At 46.3% G+C, this 24203-nt stretch overlaps 1 protein-coding gene across 1 annotated transcript in view; it reads right to left on the reverse strand.

Moving 5' to 3' along the window:
• The window catches only part of LOC147121790 (calcium load-activated calcium channel), a 47651-nt gene that overhangs the window by 7492 nt on the left and 15956 nt on the right, over positions 1–24203 (reverse strand). Inside the window, exons 3-5 of the mRNA XM_085982299.1 lie at positions 19171–19230; positions 14071–14117; positions 13576–13643 (exon numbers count right to left, since the gene is read on the reverse strand). Of these exons, the coding sequence (XP_085838425.1) occupies positions 13576–13643; positions 14071–14117; positions 19171–19230 (175 nt within the window). The remainder of the gene's footprint in view (positions 1–13575; positions 13644–14070; positions 14118–19170; positions 19231–24203) is intronic.

The following is a 24203-nucleotide window of genomic DNA, read 5'->3' on the forward strand; positions in this document are numbered from 1 at the left end:
GTGTGTGCTGTGAGGAGGATGCCGAGAAACTCCAGGATGATTTGGACAGGTTGGGTGATTGGCAAAAGCATGGCAGATGCAATATAACGTGGGTAAATGTGAGGTTATCCACTTTGGTGGCAAAAACAGGAAGGGAGATTATTATCTGAATGGCAATAGATTGGGAGAAGGGGAAGTGCAACGAGACCTGTGTGTCCTTGTGTACCAGTCGCTGAAGGTAAGCATGCAGGTGCAGCAGGCGGTTAAGAAGGCAAATGGTATGTTGGCCTTCGTAGCGAGAGGGTTTGAGTACAGGAACAAGGATGTCTTGCTGCAGTTGTACAGGGCCTTGGTGAGACCACATCTGGAGTATTGTGTGTAGTTTTGGTCGCCTTATCTGAGGAAGGATGTTCTTGCCATGGAAGGAGTTCAGCGAAGATTCACCAGGCTGATACCTGGGATGGCAGGAATGACGCATGAGGAGAGATTGGGACGATAGGGCTTGTACTCGCTGGACTTTAGAAGAATGAGAGGGGATCTCATTGAAACTTATAAAATTCTGACAGGACTGGACAGACTAGATGCAGGAAGGATGTTCCCGATGGTCGGGGATTCCAGAACCATGGGTCACAGTCTAAGGATAAGGGGTAGGCCATTTAGGACAGAAATGAGGAGGAATTTCTTCACCCAGAGAATGGTGAACCTGTGGAATTCTCTACCACAGAAGGCAGTAGAGGCCAATACATTAAATATATTCAAGAAGGAGTTGGATATATTTCTTAAGGCTAAAGGGATCAAGGGGTATGGGGAGAAAGCAGGGACAGGGTACTGAATTTGGATGATCAGCCATGATCGCATTGAATGGCGGAGCAGGCTCGAGGGGCCGAATGGCCTACTCCTGCTCCTATCTTCTATGTTTCTATGTAAGAGTGCTTGGTTATTACAATCATTTAAAAGTCAGAGAGCTTCATTTATATATCTCCAAAAAAAATCTAGAGATAGTGGCCTAGAAATTGGGTATAGCCCCGCTTGGGGCGTTAGAATTGGCGCTGCGCAAATTTTATAGCCAGACGCAACTTCGCCACCTTGCGCGATATTGGGTTGCAGCGCCCCTAAAGGTGATTGCGGCGCAGAATCAGGCGTTACACGGGACTCCTATGGCGCTAACCTGGCGGCACTACTCAATATCGGGGCGGGCGGGCGCAGCGCAGGTGCTGTCAATAATCGATGACCACGAGACTTTCAGGCGCCGGCCAGCTCTTAAAGGGGTGGGTCAGTAAGGATCAGCAGCCACACTCTGCGCCTTGTAGGCCTCAAATTCGGCGCTGGGCATTCTGTGGCGTTACAAACTTTGAGAAGATGGAGAGCGTGAGGCAGAGAGCGGAGCGCTTTACCAATGGGGCATTGGATGCTTTGGTAGGCGCAGTGGAGCGCCGGCGAGCTGTGCTGTACCCCGACAATGGCAGGAGGCCTAATCAGAAGGAATACCGCAGAGCTTGGAGGAAAGTTTCTCAAAAGGTCAACTCCAACAGCGTGGTGACCAGGAGCCCTGTGCAATGCAGGAAGAAATTCAACGACCTCACTCGGGTCGTTAGGGTGAGTGGTGTTTCGGCAATCTTCTTCATCCCTCCATCTGCACCTGACTTTATGGCCAGAGGGTGCGCGATGCCCCATTGGCCATCTGTCAGCAAGCACCCATGGCCCTTTCTGGGATCACACATGCACATTAAACTCAGGGTATCATGTATGGGCTAGTCCACCATGGGGGGCATGAGATGACAACTCAGGGCATGATGTAAGGGCTATTCCACCATGGGGGGCATGAGATGACAACTCAGGGCATCATGTAAGGGCTATTCCACCATGGGGGGCATGAGATGACAACTCAGGGCATCATGTAAGGGCTATTCCACCATGGGGGCCATAAGATGACAGCTCAGGGCATCATGTAAGGGCTATTCCACCATGGGGGGCATGAGATGACAGTTCAGTGCATCATGTTTCATCACTTCCCGTCCTTTCTCCTGCAGGCCAAGCTGGCCAGGAACCGCAAAGAGCAGCTTCGGACCGGAGGAAGACGTCCTCACCTCCAGACCCTCACGTACCTCGAGGAGAGAGTTCACCAGATTGTTGGAGGCCGGATGACTGGACCTGTCACCACTGGAGCTGCCGACCCCATTGTGCACAGCGATGGTAAGGTCATCACCTTTTTGATCTGTCGCCTTCCACTTGTTCCCCCCACCAGCATGCTTTTCACTCTGAACCCATGTCAAAGCATTGCAGCAATCTTGCATCCCTTGCTGCCACCCTGTCCTTGCGCTAAAGCCACTCTTCAACCTCCCTGCTTTCAGATGCTGCATCACCAGCTCGGGAGACAGGCCCTCAAGCTGCCAGTGCCACTGACTCTGGAGGTGACCAGCAGGAGGAAGCCGGAACATCCGTGCCAGCCTCAGGCGAGCCAGCCCATCTGGAGACTGGGGATAGTACTTCACTGGAGGGGAGCAAGGGGGGGTGGGGGCGGCGGTGGCTCTGATGAGGAACCAGTTCCAGGAACCAGCAGGCTGCAGCAACGCAAGGGGGGTAGGGAAGCTCGGGGGCCGTCTCCCCGGAGGGCGAGTCAGGCCACGATGACTGCTGCACAGAGCGCGGAAGAGGTGCGGTCCCTCGCTGAAATGAGTGCCCAGGCTCAGCTCAGGCACACTGAGCTGATGGCTGCAGTGGCAAGGATGCCTGAATCCGTCGAGACACTGGCAAGGAGTGTCCAAGACTTCGGGGCAGCACAGGCAAGGAGTGCGCAGGACTTTCGGGCAGCACTGGAAAGGACTGTCCAGGACTTCGGGGCATCACTGGAAAGAACTGTCCACGGCTTCGGGTCAGCCCTGGAAAGGACTGTCCAGGGCTTCACCGAAGCAGTGGAAAGGACTGTCCAGGGCTTCACCGAAGCCCTGACACCTGCCATGCAAGTGCTGAGTGCTGCCACGCAGTCACTCGCTGGCCCCATGCAGACGCAGATTGAGGCCACGCGAGCACTGTCTGCTGCCACCCTCGATGGATCAGGCAGGATTACCCGGGGCCCTTGCAGCACCACAGCAGGCCGTCAATCTGTGGACCAGCTGATTGGGGCGCATGCTGTGGTGCTGCCCCGTCAGAGTGCCAGTGTGTCGGCTGACCACGGAGCAGGTGTCCGCTCTCAGGATGTCAGCATTCCTGATGCCACCGCTGGGACGTCTCCACTGCAGCTGCCACCATCTGCAGGACAGACTGCTTCCACCCATGCACAGTTGGAGCAGTCAGCATCCGGGCCCTCCAAGCCCAGAGGTCGTCCACGCCGTCCCTCAGGGGCTTCTGCACTTTCAGACACTCAGCAGGCGTCCCCCAGCCTTGATGCAGCCACTGGGGTCCAATTACGGAGAAGCTGCAGGGAGGGAAGGGGCCGATCTCGTAAGAGAAGTAGATCACCATCAAGGGGTCAAGAGTAGAGGGAGCTGCTGAGACGTCTTACTTGTAGAATTCAAGGCCATATACACCTGCTGTGAATGTTAGTAATGTTTTGGGTAGTCTGGCGGGTTTGCGAGACAGTTATGTGTTATTTCGTTAGTTATGCTTTCGGTTGCCATTGCTTTGCCATGTTGGAAGGAAGCACATTATTGAAAATAAAGAAAAGGTTTTATTGACAATGGCCATCTATACTATTTACAATCATTCTGGCCTTCATAGGCCTTGGGTGACCCAGACGGTTCTCTCCCAATGACACCAAGCATTCCGTCAGAGGGGCCTAGAACCAACCCCTTATGAGCCTCTGACGGACAGCCCTTCCAGTTTCTGGAACACTCCCGTCCTCCTCCTCCTCTGCTGGTCCTTCAAGGTCGGCTGGCATTGGCTGGGTGCGTTGGATGGCGAGGTTGTGGAGCATACAGCAGACAACGACGACATGGGCGAGTCGCTCCGACGAGTACTGCAGGGTGCCCCCCGAATGGTCGAGACAGCGGAACCGCTGCTTGAGCACACCGATTGTGTGCTCCACAATGTTCTGCGTCGCCTGATGGCTGGCGTTGTACTGCTCCTCTGCCGGGGTGCTGGGCGAACGGAGCGGGGTCATAAGCCAGAGGCACAGAGGATAGCCCTTGTCTCCGAGAAGCCAGCCTCGTGGGTGAGCCGGGGCCTCGAAAAAGTCTGCCACTGAGGTCTGACGCAGGATGAAAGCGTTGTGGCTGCTGCCAGGGTATTGTGCGTCGACCGCGAGGATCAGCTGCCGGTGGTCACAGACCAGCTGTACATTGAGCGAGTGGAACCCCTTGCGGTTGCAGAACTCCTCGGGATTCTGTACAGGCGCGCGCAAAGCCACGTGCGTACAGTCAATGGCGCCCTGCACCATGGGGAAGTCAGCTATTGCCACGAAGCCCTGTGCGCGCTCCCGCTGCTTCTCCGGTGTCAAAGGGAACGAGATGAATTGCCGCCTCCTTTTATATAGGGCATCTGTAACTTGGCGGATGCAGCAATGCACCGCAAACTGGGAAATGTTAGCAATGTCCCCAGTTGCTACCTGAAACGAGCCGCTGGCAAAGAAATTCAGGGCTACAGTAACCTTTACGGCCACCGACAGAGGGGTCCTGCACCGTATCTTCGGCTGCAAATCATCCTGAAGCAGGTGGCACAGCTCAGTCACCACCTCCTTGTGGAATCGCAGCCTTCTGACACACTGCTCCTCCGACATGTTGTGGTAGGAGAACTGTTGCCTGAAAACCCTCGCCGCGTAAGGTCTGGTGTGGCGACGTCTGTTGGCCCTCCTCCGTCTGGCCACTCCTGGCCCTCTCTCCCTCTGTCTCTGTGCCCTCTTAACATGGTCGACCAACAGGACGTTCCCCGCCAGAGCAGCCCCCATAATAAGAGCGAAGGTAAAGGTTGTAATGTCTCACCAGCAGCAAGGTAATGTTCACAGGGCTGACGGTCCGCTGGCTGAATGGCAATAAGGCTCTCCCACTGCAGCTCTGCAACTCTCTCAAACCAACCAACAAGTTGCGCTCTCAAAATGGCTGACGCTTTGATAACAGTGCAGTCCCCTTTAAAGAGCGCCCCCCTAGCCCGAGAGTGCCTAGGGAACGTTCCAGTGAGCTGTCACTATTAGCGCCAGGCGGAACGGAGGCGGGCGCCACTCAATTTCCGGTCTGGGGCGCCAAAAAGGCGTTGCACACTGAAATGACGTCATGATCAGCCTGCGCCCGTGAGCAGGCGTTAAGTTTTTGCGCCGGCGCTAAGAGCCCACTCAATATGGGACGAGGCGCTCGCCTTGCGGCGCCCGGCCGCTAGCTGCTTAGCCCCCCGCTCCTCGGCCTCTTTAGGCGCTAAGCCCTGGCGCTACCAACCGAATTTCTCCCCCAGTGAGTCTTAGAGAGCATCACATAGTAAAGCAATGTTACAAGTCCAGTCGTGAATGGTGGTGGACCATTAAACAACTAACGGGAGGAGGAGGCTCCATGAATATCCCCATCCTCAATGATGGTGGAGCCCAGCACGCGAGTGCAAAAGACAAGGCTGAAGCGTTTGCAACCATCTTCAGCCAGAAGTGCCGAGCGAATGATCCATATCGGCCTCCTCCTGAGGTCCCCACCATCACAGAAGCCAGTCTTCAGCTAATTTGATTCACTCCACATGATATTAAGAAACGGCTGAGCACACTGGATACAGCAAAGGCTGTTTGCCCCGACAACATCCCGGCTGTCGTACTGAAGACTTGTGCTCCAGAACTAGCTGCGCCTCTAGCCAAACTGTTCCAGTACAGCTACAACACTAGCATCTATCCAACAATGTGGAAAACTGCCCAGGTATGTCCTGTCCACAAAAAGCAGGACAAATCCAATCCAGCCAATTACCACTCCATCAGTCTACTTTCAATTATCAGAAAAGTGATGGAAGGGGTCATCGACAGTGCTATCAAGCGGCACTTACTCACCAATAACCTGCTCACTGATGCCCAGTTGTGTTCCGCCAGGACCACTCGGCTCCCGACCTCATTACAGCCTTGGTCCAAACATGGACAACAGAGCTGAATTCCCGAGGTGAGATGAAAGTGACTGCCCTTGACATTAAGGCAGCATTTGACTGGTTGTGGCATCAAAGAGCCCTAGTAAAACTGAAGTCAATGGGAATCGGGGGGGAAAACTCTCCACTGGCTGAAGTCATACCTAGCACAAAGGAAGATGGTTGTGGTGGCTGGTCAAACATCACAGCCCCAGGACATCACTGCAGGAGTTCCTCAGGGCAGTGTCCTAGGCCCAACCATCTTCAGCTGCTTCATCAAAAACCTTGCCTCCAACATAAGGTCAGAAATGGGGATGTTCGCTGATGACTGCAGTGTTCAGTGCCATTCACAACTCCTCAGATAATGAAGCAGTCCATGCCCCCATGCAACAAGACCTGGACAACGTTTAGGCTTGGGCTGATAAGTGGCAGGTAACATTTGCGCCACACAAGTGCCAGGCAATGACTATCTCCAACAAGCGACAGTCTAACCATCGCCCCTTGACATTCAACGGCATTACTATCGCCGAATTCCCCACCATCAACATCCTGGGGGTCACCATTGACCAGAAACTTAACTGGACCAGCCACATAAATACTGTGGCAAAAAGAGTAGGTCAGAGACTAGGTATTCTGCGGCGAGTGTCTCACCTCCTGACTCCCCAAAGCCTTTCCACCATCTAGAAGGCACAAGTAAGGAGTGTGATGGAATACTCTCCACTTGCCTGGATGAGTGCAGCTTCAACAACACTCAAGAAGCTAAACACCATCCAGGACAAAGCAACCCGCTTGATTGGCACCCCATCCACCACCTTAAACATTCACTCCCTCCACCACCAGCGTACCGTGGCTGCAGTGTATACCATCTACAAGATGCACTGCAGCAACTCGCCAAGGCTTCTTCAACAGCACCTCCTAAACCCACGACCTCTACCACCTAGAAGGACAAGGGCAGCAGCAGGTGCATGGGAACACCATCACCTGCAAGTTACACACCATCCTGACTTAGAAATATATCGCCGATCCTTCATCGTCGCTGGGTCAAAATCCTGGAACTCCCTCCCTAACAGCACTGTGGGAGTACCTTCACCACACGGACTGCAGCGGTTCAAGAAGGCAGCTCACCACCACCTTCTCAAGAGCAATTATGGATGGGCAATAAATGCTGGCATTGCCAGCGACGCCCACATCCCATAACAACTAATTTAAAAAAAACAAGGCTGACATCATGTGGTTCAGAATAAGGAGGGGTTTAGTTTTGAACCAGCAACACCACCCCCCCCCCCCGACGGCTGTTGGTAAAGGCACTACTTGTTGTGTAACTGAGCTGTACAGACAAGGAAGATCCCTTTTCTTGATCCAAGTTTATATCGAGTTAATTGATCTCAGTTTGCACTTAGTGCCTCTGGGCTTAGAGAAAGGGAAAAAGAAAACCAGTCCGGGTTTCTAGTGATGGCTAACCAGTGATCGCTGCTGGGAACTGCATGTGTGTGGTTGAGCAAGGACAGCAGGCTCAGCTGTGATGACTCCCATGGTAAAATTAACACTAATGAAAATGTCACCCAGCAAGAATCAGCACTCAAAAGGTGAGAGATGATGTTAAACAAAAGTTTTTTTAAAATAAAAACTCGGCTGTGAAGTGCTTTGTGACTTCCTGAAGAAATAAAAAACACACCATAAATGTCAGATTCTTTTACTTACACTATTGTCCTCTGCTCTTATTCCTGCCCATTATAAAATCAGAATACAGGGGTGGGGAGGAGGAAGGAGCAGAAACGATGGGAAGGGAAGAGTAGAGTGAAAGTCAATGGTGTGCAGCACATGAAACATACAAAATCAGCAACTTTGAAAGAATCAAGAAATGGCTTTTAAAATAGAGATAACACTATGCATATGAAGATGAATTCTGAATATCTTGCGTTAAAATGAGAAGGAGATTTGATTGAGGTGTTTAAAATCACAAAGGGTTTAGAGTAAATAAAGAGCAACTGTTTCCAATGGCTGACGGGTTGATAACGAGAGGGCACAGATTTAAGGTGATTGGCAAAAGAATCAGAGGCAACATGAGGAAAAACCTTTTTCTTTACACAAGTGGTTAGGATTTGGAATGCACTGATAGGGTGGTGGAAACAGATTCAATAGTAGACTTCAAAAGGAATTGGATAAATACTTGACTGAGAAAAATTTGCCATGATATGGGGAAAAAGCAGGGAGTGGGACTAGCTGGATTGCTCTTCGAAAGAGCCGGCACAGATTCGATGGGCCGAATGGCCTCCTTCTGTGCTGTACTATTCTATGATTCTATGAAGATAGGACAAGTATCTAGAAAAAACACCAAATAAATTTGAAGGGAATCCAGTCTCAAGCTTTCAACACTTTCTAAAGCAAATATTTAATCTCAGATTTACTGGAACCAAAACTCTTGTGGGCATTAAATACCATTTATGAACATAAGAAATCGGAGCAGGAGTAGGCCATTTAATGAGATCATGGCTGATCTGATCTTGGGCTCAGCTCCATTTCCCTGCCCGCTCCCCATAACCCACCACTCCCTTATTGTTCAAAAATCTGTCTATCTCCACCTTAAATATATTCAATGACCCAGCCTCCACAGCTCTCTGGGGCAGAGAATTCCACAGATTTACGACCCTCAGAGAAGAAATTCCTCCTCATCTCAGTTTTAAATGGGCCACCCCTTATTCTGAAACTATGCCTCCTAATTCTAGATTCCCCCACGAGGGGAAACATCTTCTCTGCATCTACCTTGTTTAATATATCACAGACTCTTTCTTCCACATACACAGTTCTATTTCCCTGACCGGCACAATATTGCTGTGCAGGTGTCTTTCACATGGCGTTCCTACTCAATTAGGTTCTTGCAAATATAGGATTTTATCCTTGTGGTATATGGGCTCAAACGCTTTATGATCAGACATCACAACAACAGCTACTATAAAAATGCTTAAAAGGGAAGTTTTCAATCACATCTAACATGATATTAGTGGTTCATTTGTAAGGACATGCATATGTAACAATAGCAGGATAGCTTATTTGCATAAGCCTATTATTAAACACTATGGGGGCCGACTAAGATTTTTTTTAAATTTCTACCATTTTCCACTTGGGATTTACTAAAATCACTGCAGTTATAGTAGAGCAGGAGTTTTCAAGCCCCAGATTTTGAGAGCCACTTAAGTGTACACTGTGGAACCTCTCAACCACATGATTTGCATATATCTCTAGTTACTGATACCAATAGATCTTGGTGTTCTCATTTAGGATTTATATACCAGTGAGGCAACAGCACTCAGAACTGCCCTTTTCAAACCTCCAGGCCAACAAAATTCAACTACAACAAATCTGCAAGAAATGAAGAGAAGCACCAATTGGAATCGAGTTGCCCGAGCTTCATGGGCTAGGTTTCCAAGACTCAAGGAGCACATTTGGCCAACAAGTCAAAGTGTAGATAGCCCTGGGGAACGGGGATGAGCTTCAATGTGCCAAATGTCCTTTTCTTCTAATGGGCTTCAGTGAGATAAGATTAATGGAGCTAGCATTACAGCACCTTCGGGTCGCCACTGTGTGATACTGTGGTGTGCATCTATAAATTGATCTCATATTTAGAATCCTAGAATCATACAGCACAGGAGGAGGCCATTCAGCTAACCGTGCCTGTGCCAACTCTTTGAAAGCTATCCAATTACAGGAAACTCTCTTTTTACCGGCACCTAAATAACCGGAAATCTCTGTTAACCGGCAAAATTCAGGAGTAGGTTCAGGTAAGTTTTACTTCATATTAGTGGCCGTGTAACCGGGGTTCCTGGATCTGTGGCCGTGTAACTGGGGTTCCTGCACCTGTTGCCATGCAACAGGGACGCCTGGATCTGTGGCCGTGTAACCGGGGTTCCTGCACCTGTTGCCATGCAACAGGGACGCCTGGATCTGTGGCCGTGTAACCGGGGTTCCTGCACCTGTTGCCATGCAACAGGGACGCCTGGATCTGTGGCCGTGTACGGGGCTCTCGTACCTTAGTAAGTATACCTCTGTAAGCCGGACTTTTTGATCAACCGGCACCACGCCGGTCCCGGATAAAAAAAGTTTCCTGTAGTCCCACTCCCCTGCTCTTTCCCCATTGCCCTGCAATTTTCTCCCCTCAAGTGTTTATCCAATTCCCTTTTGAAAGTTACAATTGAATCTGCTTCCACCACCCTTTCAAACAAATTCTCCTCATCTCCCCTCTGGCTCATTTGCTAATTATCTTAAATCTGTATCCTCTGGTTTTCTGACCTAGAAGATGGGGCAATGAGAAAGAGAGAATATCTATTGGAGACTCATGTGGGCCGCTCTTTAAAAAATGTATTCATTCATGGGATGTGGGCATCGCTGACAATGCCAGCATTTTTTGACTAATTGCCCTTTGATATAACTGAGCGTCTCTAGGCCATTTCAGAGGGACAATTAAGAGTCAACCACATGGCTGTTGGTCCGGAGTCACATATAGGACAGACCGGGCAAGGAAGGCAAGTTTTCTTCCCTAAAGGACATTAGTGAACCAGGTGGATTTTTACGACAATCTGGTAGTTCCATGGTCACCATTACCAGCTATTTATTTAATTTTAAAAAATTAAATTCCCCAGCTGCGATGGTGGGATTTTAATTCATGTCTCCAGATCATTCGTCCAGGTCTCTGGATTACTAGTCCAGCAACATAACCACTGTGCTACCGTACTGCATTTGTCAATTTGAAACTTAAGTTGCTTTTATACTGATCGGATACCACCAGCTCCCACTGTGCAGGTCCCATGCAGCCAGCAGCAACCCAAAATAAACTTAGCAGATTTGTAAGCCAGCAGTCGATAAGACTTCCATTTTTTTTTTTTTTTAAATGGTCTTCACAATTACCACTGGTCATTAGTGCTCTGGTAAATGTGCTCTTCCAGATTGGGTGTTCATGACATTATAACACATTGGCTGTAGAAGGAATCAGTGAATGTTTTGTGGCATGCATCCACTTGTTGCTGACGTCATGTCATCAGTATTTCGCACATGAACATTAGCCAAACAGTTTGATCTGGTCTACGTGTTCACAGAATGTTAGGTTTGCAGCCAATATGTATTGCATAGGTTTTAAAGAGGACACAGATTTAAGATAATTGGCTAAAGAACCAGAGCGGAGATGAGGAGAAAAAATTTTTACGCAGCGAGTTGCTATGATCTGGAATGCACTGCCTGAAAGGGTGGTGGAAGCAGATTCAATAGTAACTTTCAAAAGAGAAATGGATATATTCTTGGAAAAAGGAAAAAAATGCAGGGCTATGGGGAAAGAGCAGGGAAGTGGGACTAATTGGATAGCTCTTTCAAAGAGCCGGCACAGGCACGATGGGCTGAATGGCCTCCTTCTGTACTATATGATTCTAAATGTGGGAAAGAAGAGCACGTAGCTCACTGTACCGTGTTCCTGCATTCTTTGATCATGAAAAGTAAAAACAGCTTTAAAAGCTTATGGCAATTGGTATTAACACCACTGTGTTTTAGATTTAGGTCACTGGACTCTATTTAACTCAAAAAGGCATATTACAATTACCAAGCATTCCCCCTTCATTGGCTGCTTTTTCAAGGTGCCAGAGGGTTTGACTGGAAGTGGATGTTTTGATACAATTTTCTCACCAACTATTTCCATGTCTATAATGGTATTTCTTGTTTGAGTTATTTCCCAATTGCAAAATACTTCCTTTGCAACAGGAATCATGCAGCTGCTCCGTATATAGCTCAGTAAAAGTTACGGTTCAAAGGCGTGTGGCACAACACTTAGAAACAGTTATTTCCCACGACACTGTTAACACAATGGTTCTACAGCACCCACGTGTTCAAATGCAACAACTATTTCACATGGAACAGAACTTTATTCCCCAAATTTTCCCACTTTATCAATAGCAGAATTAAATCATACAAGATGTTATATAGAATTTGATATTGATCTATTGATAAATGCAAATATATAAATAGTAGTTTCTTCAGCAGCCCCATATAGTAGGCCAACCAACCCCAGGCTTGCCAACCAGAAGGAAGTTCTTCCCCAGATCTTAAGATGTGCACTTTGAGTCCAGTGACCTAAACCTAAAACACACAGTGGTGTTAATGCCGATTGCCATAAGTTTTTAAAGCTGTTTTGACTTTTCATGGTCGAAAAATGCAGGAACATGGTACAGTGAACTACGTGCTCTTCTTTCCCACATTTAGAATCATACAGCACAGGAGGCAGCCAATCGGCCCATCGTTTCTGTGCCAGCTCTTTGCTTCCCCAACCCACAACTCTTTCAAAGAACAGAGAATGAAAGCAACATCTGCCATATGCAATAATTAACAAAGTATGATAGTCATGGAGAAAGTCACAGCCCATACCATCCTATGCTTTGTGGTAGCAGCCACCTATTTATTTTTGCATCCTTGCATCATGTTTCACGACATCTGACTGTTTGGCACAGAATGGCTTTTGGTATTAAGCCACAGTATGTTTGATACAAAGTCAAATTCAAGATTCTAAGAATGAATTCCCAAAGATCCAGCATATTCTTTATTTCTTGAAAGAGAAAAAGACTTGAACCACTGGGACACAGGGGCATTAGGTATGCGAACATATGAAAAAAGGACAGGAAAAGACCAACTACTCTATTAAGCCTGTCCCATGCTGACATGGTGTAACCTATGTGCACCATCAACCCCAAACCACCCTCCCTCCATTTATATAATCTCCTGCGAGATGCAATGCAAATGACTAGCTGAAAACACGTCACTGAGGCCGACTCACTGGCAGAGACTGAACTGTTTCTATACATCAATTACAATGTATTTACGTTACTGAACCACTTCGAGTAGGTGTTTGAAAGTCATATTTGCAAACTTGCCATTGCAGTGTTAGAAAGTGACATATTTGCAACATTTGTTCTGGTTGCCTGGCCTGGCCATGTGGCTGAGGTAGGGCCATGCAGACCTGCATCACTGGGCTTCACAGGCAGGCTGAGCACTCAGGATGCCTGCTCCCAGGGAGAAGAAAATGGCAGCAGATGTTGGCTACTCTGGAGGCACCATGAAACCTCTTGGTACCTCCGGAGTTAGCAGTCCTGTCTCATTTGGCTCATAGTGCTGATGTCTATTAAAAAAGAGGCAAAAGCACAATTAATCTATTTCATTCAAGTTTTTTTTTTAAATGGAAGGACAAATTAATTGGATTAAATGGCCTCCCTAATCTGCAAACACCTTTGTGAATATCATATATCTTTATAGTCATCCAAGTTACAGAATTAATGCTAAAAGACCATGTTTGATACCTTGCTGCAAGTTAACTTTGCAAAGAAAATATTGATTAATACGGATTAAGATTAAAATTGAAATTGAGTTCTATAGTAACGTTCTGCAATACCTAGGCTGCCAGTTGTGGAAAATACCCAGCCACACATTTGGGTTATCTTGTAAGAATCCCAGTTTCAATATTCATACACAGATTTAAAGAAAGATTCTGTACATAATCACAAATGATAAAAACTCATGAACGCAGGATATTGCTTTAGGTGTACTCACATGGAATTAAACATGCCCATCAAAGCAGTGAAGCAGAATCCAATAGCAAACATAGACTTCATTCGCACCTAGCACAAGGAGTATGAAAATTAACAAACAAGTAATTTCTAAGGAACAACTATATATTACTCACTTTGGAGATGGATCCATGTTGATCAGGGAATGGAGTACAAGAGTAAATGGTAAGTTCTTCTATGTAGGAACACTATGCCTGAATCCATATTATGCTTTTACTTGTAGGATGTTACATGTTAAAATACAGCTGTAATTTCACTACTGCCTGAAGAGATGACGCCAGAAAGTACAATTATACTGACTTTCACTTCCCTCAATGACTCGAGGCATATTTGTAAATATCAGTAAAGTGGCAGTAACCAAGTAAAAAGTACAACTATCGTCGTTCTGCTTAATGAGTTTTCCCCAACAGAAACCACCCCATTTTTTGTTGAATCGGCATTCTCAAAATGTTGTACCTTAGAAACAAGATTTACTTACCATTGAGAGGTCCCGATTATTATTTTTCAGTTTTTCCTCTTGTCTCTCTGAAAATAATGTTAATAAAGTTAAGTTTACCCCTTAAAATGATGCAAATACATTTTTGTTTGCCCCTTCCCAAATTAAATCACTTCATATCCGGTTTTATAATATTCACCTTCACAAAGCCACATCTGCCAGGTGTGGAGTTTACAAAAACAATGCTATTCCACAGCAAGACACTACACACACATAAAACAGGGCAAAATGTGGTGTCAGTTTTCAATGTTTAAGGCATCCATTTTAGAAGAAACTTACCTTGCAACACGCAAATGTTATCAAAACCACTACTTGCTACAATGTGGTAGGAACCATGTGATCGGCTGTATGTTAAGTAAAAGTTACTGAAAGAGGGCATCTACCAAAAGGGACATTAGTGCAGTAGTAGCTTGCAAGCATATATTTATTACAGCTTATCAGCAGTATGTTAAGACTGTACAGCCCAATTGGTAGAATTACATTTTCTTTTTGATGAAAGCAACCCTTTGCAGTTGATTCAATTCTCTGTTTTCTATGTCAGTTGTTTTTCAAGATTGCAGGCTAGACAGCTAATCACTGGAAAATACTCCATTGTATTATTACTGTGACAACAGGGAGATAACTATATTATGTGACACAGTTGTGAAATAGCTACAGTTATAATTAAAACCATCTTCTAGTTCCCAATTTCAAAATGGAGGCGTGCAGACCAAGGGAACAAGTCAGGTTGTAAATTAGTCACCATACAAAGGCTTTGTCTTAGATAGTTTACTTGCTCAAAGCATCAATAGCTCCTGGGTAAACATACTGGGCTGGATTTTGCCAAGACCCGGGAGATGACGGGAAACCCGGAAGGTCGGGTTTCCCGGCACGCATATTCCCGAGCCCCAGGATCCCCGGCTGCCTGCAGTAAAACCAGGTTAAAGTAGAGACTTCAGGCCTCATTATAATATGCAAATTGCCAACCCACTTCCTGGCAGTGGGTTGGCAACCCACCCCCCCCGTCCTGCCTGAGTGGAAGGTGAATGTGGGCGGGTTGGAGGCAGGCTGGGGTCGAGGTTCAGATTTGCACAACTTTCACTTCCCCCCCACGCCTCCAACTCACCCGTTCTCACTTCACAAAATTCCAGCCACTGTATGCAATCACTGTATGCTTGTCAATCATCCTGGGGTCTGGGTTGATCATTTGCATCATCCATATAAAACTTTGGACCTTGCAGGTCTACAAAAGACTTTCATCCAAGAGTCCTGTCACATACCAAGAATTTTAAGAAATACCTTCTAAAAAAGGATTATCTTAACCCCTTGCAGACAGATTCCATTTTTGTTGTAAATATTATAGTTTTAGTACCTTTAAGTGTTTTACTTCTTCTGTGTATTAATATATTTGGAAACATGTGTATTAGTTTTAGCCTATAATAAATATTGGTCTGACAGTATAAGGTTTAATGCCTTTGGAAACACAGGAGGATGTGACGAACAACCACAATATCTCAATATCTCTGGCTGCTGACATTACAAAAGAAGAGTAGCTGTTAATCCCAGGCACACTATGTTCTAGCGTGGCAGGCGTACATGTGCTGGTTTCGCTTTATAGGAGATTCAGCCCGTGTATGGAAACTGCCTTTTTCCTGGGAAGACAAAGCAGAAGTGTAGGGATAAAGTTCAAACAGTTCATCTTCCCTTCCTTTTCAGTTTGGCACCTACATGAATTAAAAGGTTAATCCCCCATTTGGCGTGAAATTGGCTCGCTTTTTTTTTTAACAAAAGGGACTCTGGAACCAACCTAGTCAATAAAAACTGCAATAACAACAGAAAATGCTGGAAAAACTCAGCAGTTCAACTTGGTTGCGTCATTGGAGCAACCAGTTCAAGCTGTGAGGTATTCTCCAAGCAGTCTCAAGATCATACAAGATAACTTATATACAAGAAAACAGCTGCGTTCCATTAATATGAATTACAATCTTCTTCTCCCCAATTAAAAAAAAACTTTAATTGTTTAATTGTAAGAGAATCAATTCTGAGCAGTGCACAGAGAAAAACAAAATATTCCCTAGTTTGCTGTGATGCAAGGTATGGTTAACCATCCAAGGGTGGCATTAACATAAGAATTGACAGAACTGCCCGGAATAGCACATCATCAATTTAACAGTGGAAATGCATAACATTTGGTATATTGGAAAATATAAGCACTTTCAAATAACACTGCAAACAAAGCCTTTTTCTAGCCTTTGCCTGTACATTTAGTCACAGGAAAATATTGCAGAAGACATCTATCTTGAACAAGAGACTGGGAGCAAGAGGGGAGAGAAAAATGCTAGGGTTGAAGCTTTTTAAAACAGAATTTTTCTTTAAAAAGTTATATCTGACTCCCCATAACCAAGCTGTGCCCTTTGTGATCAAGTAGTCCATGTCATAATATAGGTAGCCCTGGGTAATAATTATCCTACTTAGCAGTAATACTACACACTGGAACTTGTGTAGGAATCCCAATCGGTCTTTCAAAAGCAGAAAATACCACACTCAACAACTTGCATTTATATAGCACCTATAATGCAGAAAAAGCACATCCCAGGGCGCTTTCTAGAGCTAAAGATGACCAAAAGCTTGGTCAAAGAAGTGGGTTTCAAGGAGGGTCTTGAAGGAGGAGAGGAAGATGCAGAAGTTGAGGTGTTTTGGGAGGTACTTCCAGAGGGTTGTGCCAAGATGGCTGAAGATACCGGCTGTCAATGGTTGGATGAAGGGGGTGGGGGAAAGAATGCACAAGAAGCCAAAGTCAGTGGAACAGCAAAGGCAGCTGAACATATGGTCTTAATCTTAGTGACAAAGAAGTCCATGAGCTCCTCACACTTCTTATTGAAGGTGATGGAGAGGGATTCAAGGAGGCTGTTGCTAGTGCAGAAAATAAGCCTGGGATACCACTGCTCTCCAGGATGATTCTGGATTAGTGGACGGTTTTAACAGAGGAGAGCGAGGCTCAATATTGCTTGTTGTAGTCCAACCAGATCTGGTGATGGATGGCTAAACCAGTTGTGCATCAGATATACTCAAATCTGCACTGCTTGAACTTGAGGGAGCAGAGATGGGGGCCATACCAGGGGGAATCGACTGAAATGGGAAAGAACAAAGGTTTTTTCTGGGCACAAGGGCATCATAGGTGACACTCCGTGTCAGATTGGTACAGGCTAAAAGTACCAAACTTATTTACAGTTAAGCATTTTACTGAAACACAGAAAATACTATACAGCACAATAACTGCACTTGCAATCTAGAAACAGTCCATATTTTGCTAATTTACCCTTTTATCAAGCTTCAGACTTTCTTTAGGCAACAAGGGCAGCACGGTGGCATAGTGGTTAGCACTGTTGCCTCACAGCGCCAGAGACCCGGGTTCGAATCCGGCCTGGGGCGACTGTCTGTGTGGAGTTTGCACATTCTCCCCGTGTTTGCGTGGGTTTTCTCCGGGTGCTCCGGTTTCCTCCCACAGTCCAAAGATGTGCGGGTTAGGTTGATTGGCTATGATAAATTGACCCTTAGTGTTAGGGGGATTAAATACGTGGGGTTACGGGGATAGGGTGGGATATGTGTTGGTGTAGGGGTTACGGGGATCGGGTGGGATATGTGTCGGTGCAGGCTCGATGGGCCGAAATGGCCTCTATCTGCACTGTGGGGTTTCTGTGATTCTGTGATAAGCAGTCCTGGCAAAATAATCTTCCAATTATACATTATTAAATCTATTGCAAAGAAACAGAACATACACAAGCCTCCTCCCACTATCATCATCTCTTCCAACCCTGTCCCTACATCACTATTCCCTTCTCTCTCATGTATGCATTAAGCCTCCCCTTAAATGCACCAATGCCATCTACTGCAACTCCTCCATGTAAGATCAAGTTCCATGTTTTCACCACAGTGTGTAAAGAAATTCCTCCTAAATTCTTTATTTGATCTGTTAGTGGATATCTTATATTCATGCCACCTTGTCCTGGACTCACCCCACAAGTGGAAACAGTTTCTCCACGTCCACCTCATCAAACCCCTTCATAGTTTTAAAGACCTCTAACTCTTCTCTTTTCCAGAATAAAAGAACCCAGACTGTTCAATCTTTCCCGATGACTACATCATCTCAATTCAGGAATCATTGTTTAACCTTGTTAGTCTTTCTGCACTTTCTCCAGTGCTTCAATATCCTTTTTCCACCCCCCTCTCCCCCCACCACCCACCCCCTGCCAAATTCCCACACAATGCTTTGATAATGACCTCCTTCTACTGAATTGAAGTAAAGTCTCTCAGGGGCTCTCCCTACTGCAGAACCTTACTTTTTGTTTCATATTTTCCTTTTATCTTCTGAGGTATTGTCCTTCGCAGCCATCTACAATGAGTGTACAGACCATTCACAATTGACAAGACAGTGGGGCAATGAGCTGAAACGTGGCCACATTAATCCCAGAAAATCAAACAATGAGCTATGTTTTAAACAACTGATCCATACTTCAAAAGCAACTCCATTTGAGAAACTGTTATGATGCTATTTCAGTATAGCACAAAAATTAGCATTTTAAAACTCAATGCCCCTGATCACCCTGGATCAAAGAAAGTCTCAACTAATTCTTGAAAAAACAAAACTGTCCATTCTCACATACACTAAAGCAATGGTGGCCATCTCGTGGCAATACAGTACAGTATTAATTTTGACCGAGTTCTTTACAAAACTGTGACAGTGTCAAATTCTGTATTTATTACGGGGGGAGAAAGGAAAGAATGGCGGAAGTGAAATCGGATTTCAAGTAAAACAAAGACGGGGAAGTGAAGGGGGCCAAAACTGGCAGATGATGGCCAGACCAAAATGAGCAATGTTAAAGCATTTGTTACTCCCCCCATTTCAAACTGCAATGCTCATTTGACACGACTACTTGAATATCTATTTTATAAATAGTTAAATGATAAGTTTGTTGAGATATTAAAACCCAGCTGATGAGCGGTCTTGGTTTCGCGTGAAAGGCACTATTTGCACACAAGCTATAACAGAAAAATGCTCTTGAAGCGAATAATTTCACTATGATATACTCCACTGATCATTACCTATTTTTTTCTTTTGTTGCTTCCCTGCAGATTCCGTAATGGCCTCTTTCTTTTTTTCTACTGTTGGAAAAGAAAAAACAGTGAGAAATCAAAATTAGTCAAAGATGAATTGAGTGGGCACTAAACTATCTCGCCACCTATCCCCAATACAAAAGCAAAATACTGTGGATGCTGGAAATCCGATATAAAAACAGGAAATGCTGGAAATACTCAGCAGGTCAGGCAACAACTGTGGCGAGAGAAACAGAATGAATGTTTCAAGTCGATGACCTTTCGTCAGAACTGGAAGAAGTTACAGATGTAACAGGTTTTAAGCAAGTGTAGGAGCAGGGAAAAGGGGGAGGAGAAGAGAGGAAAGAACAAAAGGGAAAGTCTGTGATAGGGTGGAAGGCAGGAAATATTCAATGACAAGGGATGATGGTGCAAGATGAAAGGAGATGGTAAGGGGGCAAGTAAAGAAACAAAAGATGGGTCTAGAGGATCTGTAAATGGGAATATCAGAATCATCAGCAACAGCTGTCGTCCGAAAAAATGGGGGTAGCGGTTATGACCTGAAATTGTTAAACTCGATGTTGAGTCCAGGAGGCTGTAAAAGTGCCTAACGGAAAGTTCCCTGAGCTTACATTGAGCTTCTTTGGAACGGTGTAGGAGGCCAAGGACAGAGGTCAGAGTGGAAATGGGGGGCAGAGAATTAAAATGACAGGCGACCAGATGCTCGGGGTCCCCCTTACAGACTGAACAGAGGTGTTCCGCAAAGTGGTCACCTAATCCGCGTTTGGTCTCCAATGTGGAGGAGACCGCATCATGAGCAGCAAATACAGTATACTAAATTGAAAGTACAAGTAAATCACTGTTAATGTTTGGGGCCCTGGACGGCGGGGAGGAGGTAAAAGGGCAGGTGCTGTATCTCCTGCACTTGCACAGGAAGATGCCACCTATCCCTGTTAGGATCAGCCCTCCCCTCTGTCATAGGTCAGGAGTGAAGTCGCTCACTGACTATTTCATTGTGTTCAGTTCCATTCACAACTCTTCCAATAATTAGCAGCCCATGCCAGCCTACAGCAGGAGCTGGATGATATCCAGGCAGGGTTGATAAGTGACAGATAATATTCACATTGTACAAGTGCCGGGTCATTATCGTATCGAAGAGGAAACCTAGTCATCTCCCCATGACTTCTCAACAGCACTTCCATTGTCAACTCTCTCACCAACATCTTGGGGATCACCATTGACCAAAAACTGAACTAGATGCACCATATCAACACCGTGTCTACAAGAGCAGGGCAGAGACTGAAAACTCTGACAAGTGGCTAACCTCTTTCTTGTGTCCATCAGTAGTAAGACACAGACTGCAGGAGAACAGTACAACAGGTGTTTACTCAACGTGGCTCACTCTGGAACTGACCGTACAGATTACTACTCAGTGCTATATACAGGTGTGGTCACTGCCAGTACTACAGTATACATGAGCTGTAAAAAGTAGTTCCCCCCCTTAAAGGTCTATACATTACAATTCCTCCCCTTTTAGATTAACAGTACCATAACACTCATTTAACAATTAAATATCAAACGAATTACAATTAACACTTAACATACGTTAGCTGAAAATAGTCCATTTATATATTCAGTCTTTCGGGAGGCTTCCTGATCCTTTCTGGATAGCGCCTTTCCCGAGTGTCTCGCTCTTGGTGCGGAGGCGATTCTGGCACCCTGTCGTCAGTTGGGTCATCACCTTCCGATGCTACTGTTTCTGGGGTAGATGCGACCTGTACGTCGGGTTCCTCACCAGGTACGTATGGGCAAGGCATGGGGTTGACTTGTTCCTGTGACTCTAGGATCTGGTCAGCATGGCGTCTCACGATGCTCTCCCCAACGTCCACTGTGTACATTAGTGGGCCCTGCCGTGTGCATATCGTTCCTGGCTGCCATTTTTCTGTTCGGTAGTCACGGGCCAAGACTGGTTGCCCTACATTGAAGCTCCTTGTTGGCTTCTCATGGATGTGCTGGAATTGCTTACTCTCAACATCTCTTCGTACGTTTGGTCTGAGCAAATCCAGGCGAGATCTTAACCTTCGGTTAAAGAACATCATGGCCGGGCCTGGTTGGTGACTGCATGTGTCGCATTCCGGTAGGCGAACAGGAAATTGTCCACCTTATGCTGCAGCGGAATGTTGTCATTGTACATAGCCTTTATTGCCTTCTTAAAGGTTTGAACGAACCTCTCAGCCAATCCATTTGTGGCTGGATGATACGGGGCGGATGTGTAATGCCTTACCCCATTCTTCTGCATAAACCTCCGGAACACTTCGGACACAAACTGTGGTCCGTTATCGGCGCAAATCTGTTCTGGCAAGCCGTTCCTGGCAAAAATGGTCCGTAGGACTGCAATAGTTTTCTCCGTGGTGGTGGAGGACATTTTGATGACCTCAGGCCATTTCGAGCGCGCATCCACGGCTATTAGAAACATTGAGTCCATGAATGGACCAGCAAAATCAATATGCACCCGTTGCCATGGAGCTGAGGGCCACTCCCATGGGTGTAGAGGGGCATGTGGTGGTGCATTTTGGACTTTCTGGCATCCTGAGCAGCTCTTGGTCAGGTCCTCGATTTGTTTATTGATTCCCAGCCACCACACATAAGCCCTGGCAAGGCTTTTCATTTTTACCCCTCCCAGATGACCCTCATGAAGCTCACTGAGCACTCTATCCCTTAACTTGGGTGGAATTACCACTCGGGATCCACACATCAAGGTCCCCCGGCACACTGACAGCTGTTCTCTTCTTGTCGAGAATGCTGGCAACAGTGAGTCGCCATGTGCTGGCCATCCCTTCACTGTCAAATCATATACCCGAGACAGTGTCTGGTCATTTCGGGTCTCCTTTTCTATACGAGCGTTAGTTACCGGTAGGTATTCAACTATAGTCGAATGGAATATTTGGACAGGATCCACTGCTGGTGCTTCCTCCGCAGTAGGCAGTGGCAGGCGTGATAGCCCATCAGCATTTCCATGCTGTTTCGTGCCCTTATATTCAATCTCATAGTGGTGCGCCCCTAGAAAGAGTGACCATCTTTGTAGTCGTTGCGCAGTCATCACCGGAACGCCCTTCTTCGGATTAAAAATGGAGACAAGAGGCTGGTGGTCAGTCAGCAAGGTGAATTTCTGCCCGTGCAGATAGTGATTGAACTTTTTCACTCCCCACACTAGGCTGAGGGCCTCCCTGTCAATCTGGGCATAGTTACGCTCGGCTGAGGTTAGTGATCGTGACGCAAAGGCTATTGGCCTCTCTGAGCCGTCCGAGAATTTGTGCGACAGCACCGCTCCAATGCCGTAGGGTGACGCATCACACGCCAACCGAATTGGTAGTGCTGGGTTGAAATGGGCCAATACCTCTTTCGATGTGATTAGTGTTTTGCTCTTCTGGAAAGCTCGTTTACATTCGTCACTCCACTTCCATGGCACTCCAGTTTGCAATAGGGTGTTCAGTGGGTGTAGTATTGTAGACAAATTTGGCAAGTACTTATGGTAGTAGTTTACCAGCCCGAGGAATGACCTCAGTTGTAACACGTTTTCCGGTGCTGGGGCCTTGACTACTGCCTCAATCTTTTCTGGGGACTTATGTAACCCATCTTTATCGATAACGTGGCCACAATACGAGATGTTTTTTTAAAAACTCGCATTTGGGGCGGTTAGCTCGGAGCCCATATTCCTTCAATCTAGTGAGCACCTGCTCCAGGTTGGCAAGGTGATCACTGTCATTTTCGCCAGTGACCAGGATGTCGTCCAAATAACACTGGGTCCCTGGGATCCCTTGCAGGACTTGTTCCATTGCCCTTTGCCAAATAGCTGGAGCTGATGCTACCCCGAATACCAGCCGGTTGTATTGGTAGAGACCTTTATGGGTGTTGATTGTGAGGTATTTTTTTTGATGCTTCTTCTACCTCCATTTGCAGATACGCCTGGGCCAGATCAATCTTAGTGAAGCGTTTCCCTCCAGATAGCGAGGCAAAAATATCTTCAATCCGCAGAAGTGGATATTGCACGGTGTGAAGGACTGGGTTCACTGTTACCTTAAAGTCCCCACAGATGCGAACCTTCCTTGGTTCCCCAGGCGTGCTGCTCAACGACTTTTTCATCACAGGGACGATGGGTGTAGCCCACTCGCTCCAGTCTACCTTGGACAGTACTCCTGAACGTTCCAAACTCTCCAGCTCTGTTTCGACAGCTGGGCGGATCGCATAAGGTACCGGTCTGGCCTTAAAAAATTTTGGGCTTGCGTTTTCTTCGATTTTAATTGTTGCTGTCATGCCTTTTAGTGTTCCGAGTCCTTGCTGGAACACTTCTTGCGCGTCGGTTAGGATCTTTGACAGTCGCCCAGGTGTGACGTCGTCATCCTTTTTGTCAGCCAGTCAGTGCTTGTATGGAATGCCAATCCAGCTGTATTTTCCGGATCCATTCACGTCCCAGTAATGGTGGTCCTCCATCTTGCAATACATACAGGTCTAGTTTTGGTGTTTCCTTACCGTTATATATAACGGTCACCCTTATTTTTCCTTTGGGGTAGACTTTTTGCCCCGTGTACGTCTTCAAAATAATTTTTGTGTCTCTCACGGGTATGTGTGAGAATAGCCGCTCGTATTCCCGTCGGTTTATGACTGTTAGGGCTGATCCTGTGTCCAATTCCATTTTTACCTGGACTCCTGCTATCTTGAGAGTGACCCAAATGGTTCGGTGATCCTCCGTTGTGATCACATTATGTAGTTTCAGACAACTCAGTTCCCTGCTTTCGGAGTCTGTATCACTCTTTTGTTCGTCTGAACTATTCTCCGTCGCCTTATGTACCTTCTTGTACTTTTCTTTTGGAGATTTCTTATTGCTGGTTTTCTTTCCCGACCTGCAGACTCGTGCTATGTGTCCTACTTTTCCACACTGTCTGCACACTTTGTCTTTGAACCAGCAATCATTGTGGTCGCGTGTTGTTCTGCCGCAGCGATAGCACTTCTCTGTTCTGTATGACATTTCATTTGTGCCATAT

This window comes from Somniosus microcephalus, chromosome 3, assembly GCF_052327205.1.
Source record: "Somniosus microcephalus isolate GS21.2 chromosome 3, FLI_Smic_1.0, whole genome shotgun sequence".
Taxonomy (NCBI): domain Eukaryota; kingdom Metazoa; phylum Chordata; class Chondrichthyes; order Squaliformes; family Somniosidae; genus Somniosus; species Somniosus microcephalus.